We start from the raw sequence: 22,968 nt of genomic DNA on the forward strand, positions 1-22,968 counted from the left end.
ACACAGGGACTTAAACCGGTATTATGACATTAAAGCAATAAATACCGGTATTCTTTCGGTTTCTATGAGGGTAAGGCTTATATAGGGCTATATAGGGCAAAGGTATAACCGAAAATAAATCCCTGCTTCCACTCAAGGTGAATTCTAGATGCCAAACTATAGTAAGACTTGTTGAAAATACAGGCGAAATATGGGTAATAAATAATATGGGCGAAATATGGTATTTTTAACAATCACCAACTCGGAAGCGAGGCAAAATGAAAATCATCCTGCATTCCCTGTCCCAGGATGAATGATCCACGATTTATGCATTAAGTTCGAGTTTTATTTTTAAGAAAATGGAAAGAATATGATCTCTAGTATCTATATTACAATCGTATTAAAAAAGATAGTGAATTGTTATTTGGACAATTTCAGAGAGGTATGCTAATCGATGATATTAAGTTTCTACGCAGGTGAATGCAGTCTTGTTCGATCAAAACATCGCTAACTGCGAAGTTTACAGAATCCTGTATGGAAAAAGATCTTTATGTGATTTTTTTTAATACTTGTTTCGAATAATCGACGAGAAATCTTCCTTATTAGCGAAGATTGTAGATTTTTTAGCCGACGAACTGTTGGAATATAATTGTTCACGGTTGTTTATGAAATACCTATTTCAAGAAATGGCAAATAATTGAGAAGAATCTTGGAAACGATCAATAAAATAGAAGAAACATTGAATTCCCAGTTTTGTTATGTTCAATGCACTTGAATAACACTTAGCCTTGTAACTTCAAAAGCTTATTTATCGCCATGCTTTCTTGGCTTTCGAATCGAAAACAGAATAATTGACGAGCAAAACTACACGCTCAAGTATTATTATCGTTCCGTGCAATTTAATTTACAAGAAAACGAAAATTTCCCATATTCAAAACAAATAACTGAGATAAAAAGAATTTTATTCGACCGACGAACTTCGACAAGTTCTTCGAAATGTCGAGTTTTACAACATATCCAAAAATGATCGAAATCGGGGAGTAGCTTTTCTGCAGTTTGACCTTTTCAGAATTTATTCAAACACCGACCGAAAAATTCCAACTGTCGTGTATTATCGATACTTGATATTCGACCAGTAAACTGTGTGTCATCTCCTTCTACATAAGTTCCGAAAGATTTCGCAAAAAAAATTTCTTGCGTGTATTCGTCCAGTGAAAAAGAAAAAAAGAAAAAAAGAAAACAGAATTCACAGGGAATAGGAATGCAGTCACTCGAAACCTCGAGCCGGCAAATGCATTCTCGCGTTGATCTCCTTTTCTGTTGTTTACTTTCTTCGCAGCGCCTCCGCCGCGTGCTCAGCGGCCGACAATAGCGTCATTAGGAGCATCGACTCCCAGACGGGGAACAATGGCCGTATCCGTCAGAGGCTGCCGACGCTCGGGATAATTGTTCCAACCCTGAGATATTCGAAGTCATTGCGATAAAAAAAAAAAAAGAAAAAAAAATGAATTACAATCAGAAAAATACGTGGAATATTCCAATCGAGGTAGACGAGAGGCGGACGGAAGATTGTCTCGATCGTTAATTAAAACATTTCCAAACGAATAACACGTCTGTCGAATGATCGGCAAAGAAAGTACTCCGTCATTATGCACTATTAACGATGAGAAACTGGATCACCGATTGCATAAAGAGGGAAGGAAAAGAAAGATCGTCGCAGTTTCGATGGACGTCCAAAAAGCGCAAACCCCTAGTAGCACAAAATATTGAATGCATATTCATCCAATATTAAAAAGAAATTCAATCTCCTTTTAATATTTAAATGTACATACAATGTGTATTTCATACTACGAAAAAAATATTTTTTTCCCAATACAAGATAAACATTTATTTAATATTGGAAACAAAACAATTTTTCCAAATATAGAATAAATTTTTTTTAATATTAGAAAGAAAAATTGTTTAAATGTTTCTTTTATATTCTATGAATATGTATACAATATTTGGATTCACTATTTATTTCATATTAAAAAGTGTGGCTCAAAAAATATTGTTTCAATATTTGAAACACATATTTAACTAATACTTTTGTGCTATTAGGGACGTTACATTTTATTTCGTCGACGGAGGGGGAGGAGGAGCGAACATGATGCAAACTATTAGCGGTATTAATACAGGTCGTTAAGGGGTCATCTGTGGGATGTGAGAGAAAAATAGCGACTCTTTGGTCATTTTTCAGGGAAAACGTACGTATTTATTTCCACGAGAGTTTTTGTATTTAATAAAGGCACGTTTGACGAAAATTTCGTTAAATTTCTCATGCGAAATTTTGATTTATTCGAGAATTATGCAGGATTTCCTGGAAGGCCTTTCTGACAAAATGTGGTTCGCGGTGACCATACTTGCTTGGAACTGGATCATCCGACATCGAAATTTCGGGAAAATTCAGTTAACCCATTAGTTTATTTTGCTTTTAATCGAAGCTTTTTTCTTTAAAAAATCATCGAGGCCAAATGGCGAACGTTGAAAGTGAAGTGACGTTTTTCATAAAAAAGAAATTGCTCGTTTTTCAACCATGAAATGAAAACTAAGCATTTAAAAATGAAATCCTTCGATGAAAGACTGGGAATCAAGATTTGTAGCGTGGAAAAAATTTGTTCTCAGATCCCGATCATTTATTTCGCTACTTATTCGAACATTTAGTATTCAGGGATAAGTATGGCTACGTAGGGTGATTCGATTCATTTTTTCTGGGGGCAGTTTGAATTAGAGCCGAGAGCGAAGCAATGTATTGAAAAAAAGAAGAAGAAAAAAAAGACTCGTTTTGAAATGAAAAGTGGTCTTCTGGCTGGTGGATTGGAATGCGTGAGTCATTGTGAGGTTACCGATATTTATAGATTCGCCGAAAAGGGAAGATATTTGACATTCCAATTCGGAATTTGAAAGTTTAAAGAGCCGAGAAATTGTCCTCGCTGATCCGATCCGATCTGTCCGCGTGTGTGACGTTTCGCTAAAGTGAGATGTTCGTTCTGAATTGCTTGGTTCCCGGTTGTCTGCATCTTATTCCTCTTTGTTCGATTCCAATGTTCAATTTGTTTTCTGTCTTTGCAACCATTCCAAGACTGGAACCTTTGGGAAACTCAATTCCAGGATTTATCCCTTTCGGATGTTCAACACTTTCGATGAATGAGTTAAGGATGCACGGAGTACTTAACTGCGTTCGACGCAAAAACAAAGAACTGAAATTTATCCTGGACTCGGTTAATTTTCCGAGATCTTCGAAACATTAAAGTGGTCCGTGCCAAATTCGAAGGACTAAATAATTAAATAAAAGTCATACAGATTGGTTATTAGAACGAAATAGACACAAAACTAGAACTATAAATCCTGAGCTTTTTGAGGAAGATATTTGACAATAAAGTCCAGGATATGTAGGTTATTGGATGGTTATTGGGACTATGTGGAAGACTTTCAAAACTAAGTTTCAAAATTATATCGCACGAGAATATAATTAACTTTAGAAAGATAAAAAAAGTATTTCGTCATTTTTAATTGTTTAAACGTGAAAATTTCAATTTTTATAATAAAACTTCTTCATGAATCGATCGACATTTGTCGAACAATTATTTAATCTCATTGACTGTTTAAAGCTCAGAACGACACCCTTAGATACCGCTGCTTTTCACTGTGTATTATTCGAATAAAATTCTGCCCAACTCTGCTCACAGATTGTCGTGTTTGAAAAATAAAGACGACCAGCGATAACAAAACGAGGCCCATTTATTCCGACAACGTCACTCGACGTAACAGTCTCAGCGAACGTATTAAGCCAGCGACAGACTCGATCCGTTCCCTGAAAAATCGTCTGAATGCATAAGAAAAGCGCCCAGGAAGAATAAAATGAGCCGAGGCGTAATGGGCGTCCAGCTTAATGTTCCTCCCTGTTCTAAATGAGTCCAGCTCACCACCACCCACCCCCCTCCCCTTTGCAACCCTTTCTTTTTTTTCATTTACCGTTCTTTCTCGTCGCCCGTCGCGAAAACGTCAACGTGACCAGGCGGAGGACTGATTCTTGAGGCAATGTCTCGCGCTTCATACCTTGTTTTAATGCTCACATCGTTATTTTTAAATTTTGGATTCTTCCAGTGCTATACGCATGCCTGAAGGCAGGTTCTAAGGGCCCCTAACAAACTGTACATGACATTTTCTGTCAATCTGTATTAGAGACTGAGCCTATACAAGGTGTCCCAAAATACTTGTAAGTCTTTGAAAGGGGCGATTCCTATGGTGATTTGAAACAACTTTTTCCTTAGCGAAAATGTTCTCCGAGGCTTTGTTAACAAGATATTAACGAAAAACCCTGGACTAATCAGAGCGCGAGTCTAGTCGACTGTGGGCGTAGCCAACGCTATCGCAGGCGCTCAGTCGGTAGACTCGCGCTCTGATTGGTCCGGGGTTTTTCGTTAATATCTCGTTAACAAAGCCTCGGGGAACTTTTTCGCTAAGGAAAAAGTTGTTTCAAATCACCCCACGAATCACCCTTATCAAGCACTAACGACTATTGTGGCCCCACTTTTGGACTTACAACTATTCTGCACCCAGAACCGTGATCGTCTTTTAGGGAAATAGTATAATATTGTGTCATTGTGAATTGATATTCAAAATTTCTTCGTGAAAAAAGTCCACGCCCACCGACACTCGTTACAGCCAGTAATTTCGTCGACGATACACACGTTGTACGACGTATCACGATGCAACTATGGAGGGGATTACGTAACAATGGAATAGAGAGCAAGGTGACATTCTCGAAGTGCGCGAAAAAGGCGGACGGACGAACGAGTGCCCCGTGTCGTTTCGCAAGCGGTCCGTGGCCGTTTGTTGTTATACGGGGGGGCTCGAGAGAAGTGGAGCAATCGCGCGCGCGCGATTTAGAATGCTCCTACCAACGGGTTACCCTTACCTCACCGACACGATTTCATCGACGTCGAATTTCGCCGACAATATTAACTCATCGACACGTTTAAATCACTGACAATCATTTGAGACGATTTTCAGGTGCCTCTTAAGGTGGCACTAATTGGGACATTTACCCTATAATGATTGTTATTTCCATCCAACCACTGACAATACAGGGTGAGTCACCTAACGTTTGCACCTCAATTTTTTTTTTTTATATCCAGGTCACCTTCATTTTTAAAAATTGTTTTTATTTTTTTGAATGATCTTTTTTTGAATAATTATAGCCACTGAATTCCTAATGAAAGGGACTATCATTATCGGTGTATAAAAAAGGGTGATTCCATTTAAAAAAAAATGAAGGTGACCTAGATATCTCTAAAAAAAAAAAATGACAACCAAAATTTTGTTTGTATTGTGTGCGCCCCATTGAACCATTCAACTTTGTCCTTAAGAGATTTAACGTATCTTGAAAAGCAACAAAGATATTTGAGATGCAAACGTTAGGTGACTCACTCTGTACGTGTATTTACATGTATACATATATCGCTACACGTTATCGCCGACGATGAACGATTCATTCCCTCGTATAAACAAATAATGACGCAATATCTACTTTCAGTGTTAACCATGCACCCCCAACATCCCACCACGCACCATCCGGTGTTAACCACGTACCCAATATTCCACCAAGGACAACTTTAGATATTAATAAATGGTAAAAAAAAAATGGTAAAAAAAAAAGGATTCTGGTTAACACTCAATGGTATGTTCTGGGATGTTGGCTGCGTGGTTAATACTGGGTGGTGTGTGGATTACTATACGCCCTAGAAGTCGACATCGATAAATCGTCGATGAAATGGTTCTCGGTGATCGAAACGTGACGGTGAGTAAATATTGCCGCTCGAAATTCGGTGTCGATGAAATCATTGTCGATGAAGTAAGGGTACCCCCTTCCAATACCATCGGTTACGCAACAGCGCGCGCGCACCTGTCCACACAGGTGTCAAAGTTCCGACTTTCCGGCGGGAAGTCGATAACAAGACGAATTTATTAGGCCGTCCGTCGCCACCGCCCGTTTCCCCTCGCCCCTGGACGCGTATTATTGATTTTGCAAGATCGTTTTCGCATGCATCAGCCCCGACCCGCATAATAAAAGAACGGTACACACACGAAGATCCCATTGTGTCACCGAGAAATGATTAACGAATCCGGCGCGTCGATCAAATCGACCGACCCACCCTGGCGACGTCGTCCGCGACGAAACGAACGGTTCCGGAGTTTTGTCGACGGGAAACGCGGCGAGGAATTATACAGGGTGTCTATTAATATGTGGAACGCTTTGCTCAGTGGAGGTTGGAGGTCAGACTTGGTGTGAATTTTCAGGGAATAATACACGTAGGTGAAAAGATAAACAGTATCTGAGATCGTCGTCCTGATCTTTGACCCGTCCCTTGTCACACTGGATGACATTCACCCAGAATTCGAATTTCAAATTAAATATCGTCGTGGCATCGTTGGAAATTGTATTATGGCTCATTTTTACAAAGTAACCATTGATATTTTCTTGACTTGTTGCATAACAAAAATTTACAGATTTACTTCGGTGTACAGGGTTAATTTTGAAAATCGCTTTAATTAAGGAAAGCACGTACAAAACCTTTACACACCGGATAAAATGAAATACCGTAAAATTATAGTCAATGCATCACATTTTCACGGAATATTCATGAAAAGGTATTATGCAGTACTTAATGGACAGAAATTCATAAATAGTCAGAACAAAAATATTTATTCATCGCCGATATTTTTAGATTTTTTATTCTCACTGATATAACACATTCGTATTTGTCAATATCGCGAATAGAAGCACCATTTATTCTATAATACAATAGTTAGATGTTTTATAGTGTAGTATACGTGAAACGTATAATAAAATAAATGTTAACAGAAATTTCAACAACCTTTATGATTTCAGTACTTGTAAAACGAGAAATTTGAAATCCGTCATTTTGTCCGGTTTCGTTGTTCTAGTCTGAAAATTGTTCTATTTTCCTGTGTATTTTGAAAGCTACAGTAGATACAAGCAAAATTGTATAAAACTTTGTGCCCCTTTTTTTTTCATTAAACATGTGAAGGTGCAGCATAAAGTGTATTACAGAAAAACATAAAGTTGTACATAGTTCACTTACTAATGTAATAAAAAAAAAAGCTTTATCAGTTGGGAAGAATCTTTGATTCATGTAACTGGAAACGCAATTCTTGGATCGACAGTTAAAGAGTCGACAGAACGAAGATATTCGGATGAAATAACGTGACCATAAAATGGCCACCTTTTTATAGACACGCTAGGGGGACAATTTCAAGGCAGTTCAAGTTGGACAAGAAGTCAAACAACCGTCGTTACCGGAAACAGAAAGTAAACTTTCAAGGAGGCGTAATTAAAACTTCACCATCAGTGTCCACCACTTAGAATGCGCATAAGGAAATCACGCAAATATAATTTCGATTCACCGGCGGACTTGATTCGCTTTAAATAACCTTCACCCAATTCCGATGTTTAAATATTCAGCGTCCCGTAATCAATGGCGTACACGTTTCGATTTAACAGGCAAATAGAAACATTTGACGATCATTTTCATTCATAAGCGGACGTCGTCGTATGTAGGATCGACGGAAATCGCACGTCTAAAGTGCAAGAAATCCGTGAACCACGACGAAATAATCAAACCTTCAACGATATTCAATGGAAATTGAACTTTATTTTAAGACAAACTTACTAACTGGGAATTTGAATACGATGCAGATGGATTAGGGCCAACCGACTAACGACTTTGACAACTGGCGAGTGAAAATTCAATTTTCTACGAGCTTATTCGCGAACATTTCTCAAAACACGTGTACAATCCCGTCTGTAAGTCATCAGAGATAAGCAAATTCATGATCTAGGTTAAGAGTTCCGAATAACGAATGAAAGATAAAAAAAAAAAAGTGTGGTCATTTTGTATTGATTAAACGTGGAAATTCCAATTTTCGTAATGAAGTAATATTTCTTCTTGAACACGTAGACAGTTGGCAAACAATTATTTAATCTCAGGAAATTGTTCAGAGATCAGCATGACAATGTTAGATACTGCTGCTTTTTACTATGTATTATTCGATAAAATTACGGAAGATAGATGAAAAAAGAATTAGCATTAAAAAAACACATTGATATATTATGAAAATATATTTATATAATTCCAAGGAAAATGTAAATTATATTCAATTCGATGTTGTATGCAATCTTAAATCTTGCGTTTAATTATTTACGGCTGATTATTATTTTGTAATATTTCTGTTAAGTAATTCTAAAAAATGTTTCAGGCGTATTCGTTACCACTATTTCATAGAAAATTATAATACATCGATGCAACTGCTTCAGGAAACTACATTTCCGTTTCGTTTCCATCTTTTACAAAATAACCAATTGGACATATGGACGAAGGCTGCATTCGAATGAACAACAAATTCCTGATTTTTACGAAGCCTTGAAATCTCGTGTATAAACCAGGAAAAACAGAGTTTATCGTTTGGCAAGAATTTGTATCTTCGTTAAAAAAGTGCCGTGACGCAAATTCTCATCAATTCTTGACGTGTTATTGTCACACCTTTTTCTTACGAAAAAAAAATTTATTATAGTTCCGTCGTTAATGAATGATGTTATATCGAGGAAAATTTACCCACATTCAAGGGGACCAGCTTTCATCGAGTGGAAAGGACCAAAGCAACGGTAAATTGATAGGGGGGTCCCCAAGGTGTCTGGGCTCGAGGATACGGCAAAAAATCCAGCTGAACAAAACGCGGGCCGATGTGACTGGCAGGCATGCAAGCGACTCGATTACACGTGTCACATACGAAGACACTCTCGTGACATCTTAACCCTATCGGGAGTTGGAATGCTTCCTGCTAGATTACGTAGTTACCCACGGGGTGTTATGGCGTGGCCAGATTTTCTTGGAAAACTGATTCCGTTGAAGAACAGGCGTGTCCCCCACTACTTTTAGACTCGAATTTCGGAGCGTTACAATACACGTTGCAGTAGTAACAACGACGTCTTTCCTCGATGACATTCTAATTTCAACTGGCTCTATAATATAATGTTTCAAGAACAAAAAAATTGCATACGCACAACCGTTCGTACGCCTAAACAGTTGGTCATAGATGAGCAAACTCATTATCTAGATAAAAAGTTTCGAATAACGAATAAAAGATAAAAAAAAAAAAAGTATTTCGTCATTTTTAATTACTTAAAGGTGGAAATTTCAATTTTTATAATAAAATAATACTTCTTTATGAATGAAACAACATTTGTCGAACAATTGTTTAACCTCATTAACTGTTTAAAGCTAAGAACGACGCCCTTAGATACTGCTGTTTTTCACTGTGTATTACTCGAATAAAATTCTGCCCAACTCTGGCGGAGACCTGAGCGACCGAAGGCGAAAGCGCACACGAAGGATTTACCGCTGTGATATTATCGAGCACCCGCGGTGCTGAACATGTCACAATACGCTCTGACCTGTTTCCAACGCGACGACAAGCCCGATGGTGGGCCGTGCGCAAAGTGTTTCCGCGGCGATGGCCGTGTGTTCATCGGAATGCCACCGTCGGAAGTAAATCCCGCAAGAACGGATTCCAGTGACGATGCACCGTCCGTTCTCCGGTGTAATCAGGCAAATACGCGGGGAGGGCGTGATTAGCGGAAAACACGGGCTGCTGGTTCTCGCCAACAGGCGTTAGGTCGATAATCCACAGAGAACGGCGACGACACGTGAACGTGAAAAGAGGAAAAAGATGAGAAGGGAGTCAATTCTAGCCCCTTAACCCCTTGGCGTATACTTCGACGAGTCTGACTCGTGATTATAATTTTAGGCCGAACTTGAATATCACGAGTCAAACTGGTGGTCACAATTTATCGTGGTGTCAATTTTTGGTCATATATTAGGTATGGTTATAGTGGAGATAGCGGTTGATGGGGACAAGGGCTAAAATCTAAACAATCTCGATAGTAGGGAACCTGACAGCTCGAGTCGAGATTCAAACCCTAAAGGTAATACATTATTATATTAAAACATTTATATAATTATATAATTACAATTCCATAAATTGTATGTACAGTTATTTGTGCAATGCAAAAATATTAAGAACGTTTTTAATTAAGTTAAAAATTCAATGGAATATAGAAAGTGTCTGTGTGTAAATTTTGTTTACTCTAATTCAATTTAAACGATTTAAAAATCATCGTTATTATTATGATGTACATCTTGTAAATGTCCTTTCTTGTTTTTTTTTTTCCGTAGAATAAAATTGTTATTCGGAATACAATGTGCCCAATTCTGACTAGGACTCGAGAAAGTACTATTTACCATTCGTTCGAAGAAAGAGCTAGATACTTCTATTTTTGAGAAATATCAATAAATGACTGTGAACCTTGCTTGTTTCATGGCCCATATTGCGAAGAAAACTAGTTCTGTTGGCATATATTATAGTAAAGCTAACCTAACATGCCTGGGCGAATACTAATTGACGATAATGGCATACAGGTATGTATTTCCTGGCTAAATGGTCAACCGCTCGCAGGTGAGTCGCACAATGTCCCAGTCACGAACAGAATTCACGACGGCGCACAGTGGACAAAATAATTCTCCTGATATTAAGCAGTATTCCACGTTCAAAGATCCACAAAAAAGATCAAATGAATTATTCATTCTCGATAACATACAAACAGAAAACAGTGAATAATTTTATGCCAAAAATTCGTTAAATTAAAGGAATTGTTAATTTAATTTTCTGCGAATAAGAGTATAATCTTCTGGATACTTATCATTAAATTTAGACATTTTATTCCAAATTCTATCATTTGGTCGCAGTCTGCGACGCTGGGAAACCAGAACGATGCATCAAAGACGATTCAATCGTCCAAACGAACCCTCTCGACCCTGATCGCCTCTAAACGATCCAAGCCGATTGTCGGGTCTTCCCGTGCGTGGATGGATCGTAGGTGTAATGTTTTTATGCGATTGCAAAGTACACACGTGTTTATACTATCGATCGTTCTCCACTGTGTGTGTTTCCCACGATTAGCAATCGACCAACGGTGTTCCATCAAAGCTCCCGTCATTCGAATTGGATGTCGCGGAATCCTTTTTTCCTCCCGTCCCGTAATTCAAGGATACACTTGAACCGAGTAAACGTTCGTTTCAGAATGATTAGCATCACACGACCCATCTCTGTAACCGTATATGGACGGCTGGTGTGACCTTAATACGCCGAGCGACCGATCAAACGACCGAGGATCCGTCATTAGACGGCAAAGGGGAATTTAGCTTCAGCTAACGATCGACCGATAGAAATTACCCTGCTTCCAATTCCGTTAATAATACGATTAACATCTAACTGGAAACGAAAAAACGAAATTACTTTCCGAACAACCCGATAAAACAACCTTTATTCCGCGGTGGGTACTTGTTCCCTGGAGACGGGTAACGAGATCGGTTCGCCACGAGGGCTTTGGCTTCCGGGTTATCGCGTCCCGCTGTGTTTCTTCTTTTTGATTTTTCAAGGCACGAGACCCACTTGAATATCGAAGACCTGCCTCGAATATCGAACGCAGACGCGCCCCTGTTATCGTCGCCCAACCGCCCCCGCTGTTGTGTTCGGCTTATTCAATGATTTAGAAGGAAAATCATCTCTTACCGGATTTGTTATCCATGAGGTCCCTGTACCCGTGCACCAGATCCGCCACTATAGTCGTCATCTTGGCTCAGCTCTGAAACCAGACACAAAGGGTGTTCGTTTTACTCCGGTGAACTGAAGGAAATCTCGCCTCCGCGGATCGATGAGCTGTGCAGAGGGTGATACGAAAAAAAGGGGTTCTAGGGTATGTAGGTACTCGCCAAATGATGGGAAAAAAAAAAAAGAGTCTTAATAAACGTAGGTCGAGAAATTGATATTTTCAAAGTTACAGACAATTTTTTGTTTTGCTGAAAGTTGTAAGAAGACTAATAAAATTTGTGGGGAAAAACCTGAAACCAGGAAAAAACGAAATTATGGATATGCCATTGCTTCCATACAAATACGACAGCTCTCGAGACGAGAAGATTACTAGCTTAACCAGAAGAAAAAATTATTTACAACTTTGAAAATATTGATTTGTCGACCCATATTTATTAAGAGTTTTTTCGTTATTTGACGAATACTATCTACTTCAGAAGCTATGGACCCTTTTTTTTACCTTGTATACAGTAACGTGTGTGTGTGTGTAAAGCGATCATCTCTTAATTAATGTAAAATCACACGACATGTATCACAATTATTATAATTTTATAGGAGCAGTTAATTTATTTTCTATTTCCGGTTGGAATGTTATTCCATGATTAATTTTATCAAAACAACATTTAATAATTATGTCCATTAGCTACCGTTTTTTTTTTTTTTTTTTCAGAAAAATTTCATTAGAACCTGTATAACGTAATGTACCAGGTATAATTCAAGTATAATCATCCAACATCAGTACCTATTTCGCCGTCAATAGACGACGATATCGGTTATACACCTAGCGAATAGCGTCCTATAGAAGCTCGAGTGGAGGGAGGCTAATGAGAAGGAGTGGGATTCACGCAAACATTCGTTTTACGACCTTCGTACTGTTTCACGAAAAATCCCCACTGTCTCCTTAAACCTAACGATCATTCGAGATTTTGCGATTGGTTCCCAGATTTATTCCATTGATCCTTGACAACAAGGATTTTCGCATAAATCATACACGATTATTGCGAAGTAAACAAGGGAAAGTTTCTTGCGACATGTTCCAGAGATGCGAACAGTTTATAATCACAGAAACACCAATTAAAGGGAAACATTTTTTTTTCGTCTAGACTTTCAATTGTGCTTGTATTTATGGAAATTTATGAAAATTCGCAGTTCTTAGCTAGTAAATAATATAATTGACAATTATATAAGAATTTACTTTCAATTTTTGGATGTTTGTATTAGTAATGGCACAGATATAACAGTCTTTGGTACACCACGTTTTGATAGTTACGATCGAAATTCAGGAAAGCCTCTTGTATCTGAATTACATAATAACGAAGAGATACGTTTTCGGATGAGACAATTCTAGGATAATAGAACAAACATTTTTCCGATACTCAACCTCAGTTATTTAAATAGAAATCAAGAAAATTCGACAGTTTGTTTAAATATTTATAGATCCTGTATCTTTCTATGGCTGCTAAATTATAAAAATTTTTATATATAGAATTCAATCGAACAGAATAAAGTATATATAGTATTTCAACGCTACGTATTTTTTTAACAGCAGAAGGCATCGGTTGCTGGTAGACACTGTTCGTATAACAGAACGTTCGAATATTAGATTCAGATAATGGGTGTTCGGATACGGGAGGCTTTACTGTACAAAGAACCTCTGACCATTCTATTCTTCGTAAACGTCTACTACTCACTGTAACATACACACTTCTGTACACTACATGTCATACTATTTAATTTATGCACGACGAGTTCTTTACTCAACAAATTGATGCAAAAACGAAGCTATGAAAAATAGTTACTAGGTAATCAATTACCCTCATTGCACGAGTCAGATGTCCTTGTCTTGTTCTATACACATGATTGCATTGCATCGTAAATCGACATTTTAAACATTACTATCAATCAATTTTCATCGAGCAATTAATCACATCCCTACAACTAGCTATACGAGGTGACTGGTCCGTATCATCGATTATCACTTGAATTTTCTATTACAGATTATTATACTTTCGGTGGTTGTCAATGGTTAAATAGCAAAACCGCAAAAACTCAATTCTTCAATACAGAAGACCACTATGTTAATTAATGTGAAACCACTTTGCACTAATGTTATCCACAAATAATTCCATTTGTGTCGATTATTATTTAACAACAAGAAACAGATGAAATCAGGAAACGACACTGCAAGCACACGATTTTCCACTAATCCTTGGTAAATATAAAATAAACAACGAGAAACAGATGAAATCAGGAAACGACACTGCAAGCACACGATTTTCCACTAATCCTTGGTAAATTAACACCAGAGCTAATAACGTCGAGAAACACACATCTATTCTAATCAGTCGATAAACATGACACTTTTCAAAATTTACAATTTTATAAATTGACCATTTAAAAAAAAAAGGCAAATTTAAAAATTTATAAATCCTGCAATTTTTAATTTATAAATTATAATTTCTTCACTGTCCTATCGTATAAAACTTGCAAAAGATCTGAGGAAATGTATTATAATAACATTTCGATTATCGTTACAAGAACGTACTGACGAGTCACCTTTACTTGCTTAGTAGTTCCTAGTGTCAATACCACAGAAATCGTTGGTAAGATGGTGTGTGATGATTCGACTGCGGATTTTTATGCAAAATAACATTTTCTAACGTACTTTATAAAGACAAGAACAAACGTAGAAATTTATTTTTCCTCTTAACACTAGAAGTACCAACGATAAACTCATATTTGCTTCGATCGGTGGATAAACGTGAAAAACTTTTGAAAATTTACAAATTTAGAAATTGACTAATTTTTTCACTTTCATGTCGTAATAAAAGGTGCAAAAGATCTGAGAAAATTTATTGTCACAACATTTTAATTGTCGTTGTAAGAGTGTATTGACAAGTCATTTGACTTGCTTGGTAGTTGTAGTGTTAAGTATCTTATTGGATTCGAATTAAAATAGAAAAATCATTGGATCCGATGAAAGTTTAGTCTTTTATTGCATTTCACAGAGCCCTATGGGCTATAAATGCATAAAATCCGCAGTCTAATGATGATGTACGATGATGTATAATTCCGAATGATTTGACACAACTGCGTTAAACACAGAAACTTCAATATAAACGTACCAACGTGACGTATGTGTATGTGTTCTAGTTGTGTGCTGGCTGATCGATGTGTTCTTGTTCACGGTAAAATGTATTCTGTTGGATGATGGAACGCACGGAACGTTTGTTGCAACGGATCGACGTGCGATTGGTGGAAAATACAGGATTTTGGTTGGTGTAAGTTGTGAAAGAAGTGGATAGTACGAGGTGGAAGAAGTGGGGCTTTGGTGTGCGTATTGTTTCCGGGATTCCTGGAAGTCAGCGTCGAAATACAATAAGGAAATGGTCTTAGGACAGTAAATGTTTCGCACGTAATGCGCAGCTGGTCCAGGAATTGCCGTTTATGACGGCTTGCTGACCGTATTGACGGCCAAAAACGACCCAAAACGGACCAAAACACGACCACCGCCAACCTGCGTAACGTCGCAACAACAATGATATACGTGTCCATTCAAACGGGGATTCCAATCATTGGATGAACTTATCGACAAAAACAACTTCCTCACCGATATTCAATAATCATCGATATCAATGAAGAAGTGGTTCTTCGATAAGTTGACCAACAATTTTATTAAAAAAATATAATAATAATAACGATCGTACGAGGCTTGAGCAATTTGAATGTTAACAGGGATTACACAACATGTTACACACACGCGCCAGCAAATGAGAGGAAGATTTCGCGACGAAGTTTCGGTCGAAGCGACACTGTCCTCGTTCCCGTTTTTTAATACTCTCATCTCTCGACCAGCTGAACGATGGCACAGAAGCCGGAGTAATCTGCGAGGTTCAAAGACTGCTCGATTTGGGGAGAAAGAAATGCATTCATTCAGAAGGCTCTGACGAGACTATAATCAAAGGAAACGAGACGCGCGCGCCCCAGCGCATTTTTCTCTATCCCTCGGTGGTCCTTGGGTACAATATCCACGCTGTTACGAACGAAAATGTTGAGAATTTTATCGAAATAATGCACGATTATCAAAACTTCGTATTGAATTTTCCAAGTAACAGTCGATTTAATTGTCCAGTTGGCTTTGTAACATTTCTTTTCTTGCTGTTGGTTCTTTAATACTGGCAACATTTGTTAGCATAACGTAAAAAGTCTTTTCCAATTTGGTATAATAGTAATTATTTTAAAAATAGTTTGAAAATCGATTTTTTTTATATTCGTATAATGTAAAGATAGAATAAAATTGATCACTTGCAACGTTTCTTTTTCTTTCTATACATTATCAAAATATCCAATAACAAACGACATTTACTATTTTCTTCGACATTCTGAAAAGTCGCAAATTTTTCAAAGTTTTTTAACATCATTTAGTACACTAATCCTTCTAACTACACAAAGAAACTCAAGTCACTTGGTCCAATTTTAAAACAGTTGTTCCGTATTAAAGGATACAGGAATACTTTGTTTACCCACTGTATATTGCAAACTAGACGACTTAGAACGAAAGAATTTTTACCATCGGAAAGAGTGAAACTTAATACACTCTGGCTCTGGGGTCCAGATGTAAAGACATGCTTTTTCTATCCTCGAGAATTAATTCGACACCGAAGGGGTTAACTAATAGCGTCCACTGCAGAATATGCAAAACAGGATTAAAACAGCGTGCAAATATCCAAAGCTGAAAATCCGACAATTAAACGGTCGTTATTCTTCGTACGCGCTCGTTTTTCGCCCGGACAACATTAACGGTGCCGTTCCATGGGACTAAACCGTCGGTGGAAGGGTTTACCGACCGATCGATCATCCTCGAGGGGAGCGAGGAAAGTCGTTAACGGTGGAAGTGCGTGCGAAATGCAGAGTGGGATAAGTGTTCGCGAAAATCCACTCGTGGGGGCTGCCTCTGTGTGGTAGCCCACTGGTTTTCGCGGCACCATAAAGCGCATCGATCGGCTCTGCGCGCCTTTTTAACCGCGACTCTGTTTGAATTTCCACGGGCAGTTCTTTCAGCGACAGATTAGGGTGGGGAGACGATCTAAGCCTTCCATTTATGTTAAAAAATAGTTGAATGAAATTTTATTTACTGTTTCCCTTTTGAAATAATTAAGAATTGTGGTAAATGTAGAATTAAATCGAATCAAGTTTGTTAAAAAGAAGGTTGGTAACCCTGGGTCGCAAGATATTTTAATCCGGGCCTGAGTTCACCGATCACCCTGCGACAGGTGATATTCAGGAAGGCTGATATAACCAGGCACCTGAATCTGAATCGAAATTGTCAAAGATATTGGAAAGGTATTGGTTCTTCTAATAAGAATAAAATTTGCATAAAAAAAAAAAGGAAAAAGAAATGTTGACGATAAAACTGATAGTATACACTATCATCTTATAAATACTCTGTTGAAATCGAATTCGAACGGTTTGATTCCTTTCTTCGTGACTGTAGATACTCTTCCTACAACCCTAAACGATTCTAGAGACTTTGCTGCTTTCAAACTTCCACGAAGAAAATCGTCACGAAGCGTGAAGAGAAGTTCCCTACAGCCACCGAGAACAATTTTGTCAGTTCGCGATGTCCAATAAATGTACCATCTAAGCCAGTGACGTCCACGGTTGGGAAGATCACTTCTCATTTTGTTACCCTTCCACGAGCCATAAAACGGGTGAGAGACGCTGACATTCGACGGAACAATGTTATACCAGGACGGTAATCGACAGGTGGCATCGTGCTGACGGAAAAAAAAGAGCATGGAACCTGAGCTCCGGGGCTTATCTTAGACATCACCGATGTAAGCCGTATTGAGCCGTAGGTGTAAATCAAGCCTGTCCACAGGTGGAGCCCCTTGTACCCTGCAATCCGCTACTACTCGTAAGATCGCTCACTACCATCGAAATAGAGGAAACGGTAGGAGGACTAATGTTACGCGAGCACACGCTCCAGATTGACTATAATCACTAGACTGCAGACTTTATGCACTTGTAACGTACAGAATTACGTAGAAATCGATATATTAAAATTTTAAATAACATCTAATGAAACGCCTGTATTGCAGGCAACCGCCGTGTAGCATGGCTTTCCTACATTACGATTTCGCTGATTAGAGAATCAGGGAGACCTACAAATAACACGGTATTCATACGACACGATTTTCCTACGATACTGTATTCCCACGATATTGTATTCCCACGATACTATATTCCTACGATACTGTCACTTCCACGATACTATATTCCTACGATACTGTCATTCCCACGATACTGTATTCCTACGATACCTTCCTTATTCTATAACCCATCTAACGTAATACTCATCGCGTGCCAATGAATAAACACAAAAAAAAAAAATGGGTCCTGTCGATCGTGACTGTTACTCTAGGAACCGTTTTCAATCCACTGCTATATGTAAAACGAAAGCATCAAGTGTAACGACCGGTCGTGTTACTTAACTTCCTTTTGTAAGAGGGCTTTCGTCGGAACCAAGCGCGACAGCAATGAAAAAAGGAGGATCGATGACTGCACGAATCGCTTAACCATGTTAAGTGGCCGTGTCGGTTATCGGTGATCAACAGTACACATACTTTCCGTTCAGGCAGCGTCGATCACACAGATCATGATCGGAATGATATCGAATCAATACTATCGATTTCAGCCCGCTAATTATGATACCTCATCGAATAGTATCAAACATAATCGATACCCATTTGATATTTCTACGGAATTATCGAACTACAAAAATGACACTTCACCAAAATATTGATTTCTTGAGAAAACAGAGACGTGAGAATGATTACCACATGAAGAATTTCTATTGGTTCCGTGTTTCATTCGGTATCAGAACTGGTATCGATATCTTCGTCAAGTATCGAACGGACATTATGTCGGTATAGTACTCGTCTTCGTTCGGTATCGCTTCAAGAGGTATCGGTATCGAAAGCTAATACCAAATATCTTTCGATACTTCCCATCGAGTACCTTGGTATCGAATTGCGACTTCCCAACTTTTTCGATGATTTACGATTTTTCCGTCTTTCTCTCACGCCGTAGTACTTTAGTAACAATTTTCGAAACGCAAAATCAATTCCACGCTCACCGTAAGTGTACAGCTTATCTCCAAAATTAAACGGAAAAACCACCAAAAATGGTATCTAACTTCGACTTAAGAAAATGGGTAGAATTCACGTTCACTAAATCCAGTTTATAATTGTCACGAGTCCGGCACTCGTTATAAGGCAAGGGGTTAAGGCAATCGTGCTCAAGGCTCCGGGTGACACAACATTACGCAACGCGTATCGAAGACTCGCGGGTGGGGAGGGCGTTTAACGCTTCTCGAGCGATATCCACAAGCCGTACCACGCTCGGAGGAACCGGGTCACCGAATTCGCCTGTTGAAAACGCGGCCGTGGTTTGCTTTCTTTCACCCAGGGAGGTACGTATTGTTCGAGAATCGGAACAAGAGCCACACCGGCGCAGAGAGAGAGAGTCACTCGAGTGCACTCGGAGATGGTTTAAGGATGACTCACACGACAGACGCGACTGGTCTCCAAGTTTTCTGATAAACCGATAATACAAAACAGGCCTCGAAAGCTAAGCGTCTGTTGTACAGTCACGAGCAAATTCCGCTGGGGTTTAAAGTGAGGTAGACGAAGGACCACCATTTAAGTTTTGGAAGTCGCTGAAATTTATGCTAGAATTAACATTCGGTTTAACAATTTATTTCAGTACTCGAACTCGACCGACATACTTACGCTCTCTGATTGGTCAGGGTTTTTCGTTAATATCTCGTTAACAAAGCCTCTGATAACATTTTTGCTAAGGACAAACTTGTTTCAACGAACCACCTTACACGTTTATCAGCGAAAGTCTCCGCGACAGAAGCGTATCGGGAATCGAATCGCGACGGGTTTAAAGAACTCTATCGATCCACGTGTGTATGTACGGTATTTCCCGCCTGTCGTCGGAAATAATTACGCATAATTAGCTCGCTGAAACCGCCACGGCGTGTACTAAATTTATAATAAAAAGACTCGCCTCTCCAACCTTTCTCCTAGCGATGTTATCGACATCGCAAGACCCCATTTTCCGCCGCCGTGATCCAGATAGCGACACGGTCGTATTGTTTACATGCACGATGAACAGAGCCAGTGTGAGGGGTGGCAACAGCGTGTTGTTGGTGGTTATTATATCGATACGTTCGGCGAAACAAGAAAATTAGCCGAGGACGAAAAATCCATTCCACGAAACACCACGTTTTAGAATTAAATGGAAACCTCGAATATGGGTCACGTGTAATAGGTTTTGGGTAAAAAAAAAAAGCGGTTTAACCCTTTAACGCCTTAAAATCATTATTTTAAAATTACGAAACTTGTGTTGTATCTTGTTATTTTAAAGTCGAAAATATCGACATCAGACTGGACTAGTTTTTGTAGTTTTCATTTATTCCTGGAGGGAATACTTAAATTTCCCAACTACTCGATTACCGATTTACTCTACTGTCAGTGAAATTCTGGTTCCTTGCTTAAATTTTTCACTGGGTGTTTGAAGGGTTAAGTTACAATGTACCGTAATGTCTCGATGAGTGCGACATATTCGGGTCCCGTTCGGAGCACTCGTGGAAAGGTGGAAAGGTTTTCAGCCCCTCATAAATTTTTTTTTTTTTGCCGAAGCCCAGACTCTACTTAGTTTCTGTTAACTCTGTTTTGATTGGTTCCACAGGGACATTCCCCTAGTGGTGGGAATAACACACTATAGATTATTAATATAAAAGTCCAATTTAAGTTCAGAAGTCGTATTTTTTTCAATAATTTAATTCACATCTAGTACGATTTTAATGCCCAGTTCTGTTTCTGTACGTTACACGTGTCTTGATTTGAACATTCTGCAAATTGCATTATTCATACAGCAATAAATAACGTTAAGTAACAATGTTCTATATTTAAAAAAAAAAAACAGAATGTAAAAATGATACGATTGACATTCGATGAGGCACTGTAACGGGTCTCGTTCGATCGAGATAAAAGTACATGTGGCGAACGATGAATCATAAAAAATGTATGCAGACATTATTAGTTGCAGCAACGAAATTGTACTGTTTGCGGGAGAGTGCAGCATGTTGCAACCCCTATTTTCGCGAAAACAATCGTGGGCACTTTCTCTCGCATCGACGGTTGCGACGAAGAAATAGAGAGAGAACCGTTTTGGCTGGCTTGTCTTATCATCGCTGAATGGTAAATGCCATTCGAGTTTCTTTCTCGTTTCCTGAACACGATTCGATAAGAAGGAATGCTTTAAGCGGAGATCGTTTCCACGTATAGTAATCGACAGTTAATTGTGATTCCATAATTGTGCGACTGCAATCGAAGGGCTTATAACAAAAACACTTTCATGAATATGCAGGGTGTATAAATATACCCAAAAATCGTGGTACAACCGATCGGGTGGTGATTCTACATGCAAAATAAATTGAAAAAAAAAAAAAAAAAGAATAACATTTTTTCATTCAGAGGCTTTATTCTCGAGATAATCGAATTTGAAAATCTGCTGGACACGCGTGGCAATTGAATAATAGGATTTGGTTGGCTCGTCTGTTCATTGTATTCCGTTTCTACTTAACCCCATGACGAATACACGAGTTTCGGATTAATGTTCAAATTCGATTTCCTCGAAAACGAAACACCAAACAAATAAAATTTATTCTATCTTTTCGGCTTATTCTTTCTTATGGAATCACCATGCTGCCGATTGTACCACGTGTTTGATGGCACCCTGTATACCAGTAGTCAACACGACTGCCACAGTAAAAAATGTCGTACGTAAGCAGACACGGTTTGTTTCATTTTTCAAGTCATCAACAGGGACTTCTACCGAAACGTAAAATACCGATATTTATATTGGTTTTCGGTAATATATCAGTTTTGGTATAGCTTTGATGGCATAATATCGGTATCAAAATCATAGTCCCTGGTCATCAATCGTCGACAATACATGCGTTTCATTATTACAGATTCTTCGTGTTGTTTTAAATAAAACTGCGGTATTAATTCCAGGCATAAATTTTCCAACGATATTTAAACAATCCCAGCCCCTTTGGAATGATTCAACTACGAACTATCCCGTAGTGGGCAGTCAACGTGTTAATAATTTTCGTCCACAAAAATTATAGTCAAATGCACAAAATCAAATTTTGCAACATTCGTTTATTGTATTTAACAGTGCATATACTTAAAGATCCCAGAGTACATTTTTTCTCATCTGGAAAATCAAAGAAAAATCGGCAACCATCGTTTTTGTTACGAGACCCCTCAATTGATTACTTCCAATCAGTCGACAAAGCTTCAATTTTCACATGATTTTTTATTCATTCTTCTCATGACTTTTGACTCATTCTCTAATGATTTGCAATCGACTGGCTATAAGAACGTTGACGTAATTGTCTGGGACCACTGTCTGAATTCACGAGGAATAAATTCGCTGAAGTGCACCGTGCCAGGCGGGAACAGTCGAAGTGAACACAGAGAGAATTTGCATAATTAAGAAATCGGGATGCGATCCGAGGCAAAAGCGATTGCCTTTCTTTCCCTTGGGCCGCGCGTAGTATTTGCTTCGTCAACACCCGCCAACCTGTGTCTGACTGACGGGTTTTCCTTCCCTCTTAGCGAAGCCAGACGATTTTCTTACGCGACGTTACGAAACCACGAGATTCCTGCGTCCGTCGAGAGGAAAGGCTTTCGTAAATCGTCGGTGAAAGATTCACGGGGCCAACCTTGGGAAGTGATACCATACAGCGGAACAAACGGAGAAACCAGCAACGTCACGGGGAATAATTAGGAGCTTGTACCGAAGATGCCGAGAGAGCACATCGTCATTTGGCCATTCGAACAAATTTTGGAGCACACATAAGATCAATGTCTCTATTTCTAATCATTAGACTGCGGATTTTTATGCAAAATGACATTTTCTAAAATAATTTTTGAAGACAATTGTAAAGATGGGAATTTCGTGCTTTTTTTTTTAAATATCTTATTGGGTTCAGAATAAAGTAGAAAACAGTGTGCATCTGACGAAAGTTCTTTCTCTATTGTATTACACAAAGCCCTATTGGTTATAAATGCATATAATCCGCAGTCTACTAATCAAAAGCAAATAAAAACAAATAAAACCCCAGATTCTGAA

The 22,968-nt window shown here is 38.5% G+C and overlaps 1 protein-coding gene across 1 annotated transcript in view; it reads right to left on the minus strand.

The window, feature by feature from the left end:
- LOC107188892 (elongation of very long chain fatty acids protein AAEL008004) overlaps positions 1-22,968 on the minus strand; it is a 61,260-nt gene that overhangs the window by 19,404 nt on the left and 18,888 nt on the right. Inside the window, exon 2 of the mRNA XM_015577276.1 lies at positions 11,674-11,746. Coding sequence (XP_015432762.1) covers positions 11,674-11,734 — 61 coding nt within the window. The 5' untranslated portion in view covers positions 11,735-11,746. The remainder of the gene's footprint in view (positions 1-11,673; positions 11,747-22,968) is intronic.

This window comes from Dufourea novaeangliae, unplaced genomic scaffold (assembly GCF_001272555.1).
Source record: "Dufourea novaeangliae isolate 0120121106 unplaced genomic scaffold, ASM127255v1 scaffold141, whole genome shotgun sequence".
Lineage (NCBI taxonomy): Eukaryota > Metazoa > Arthropoda > Insecta > Hymenoptera > Halictidae > Dufourea > Dufourea novaeangliae.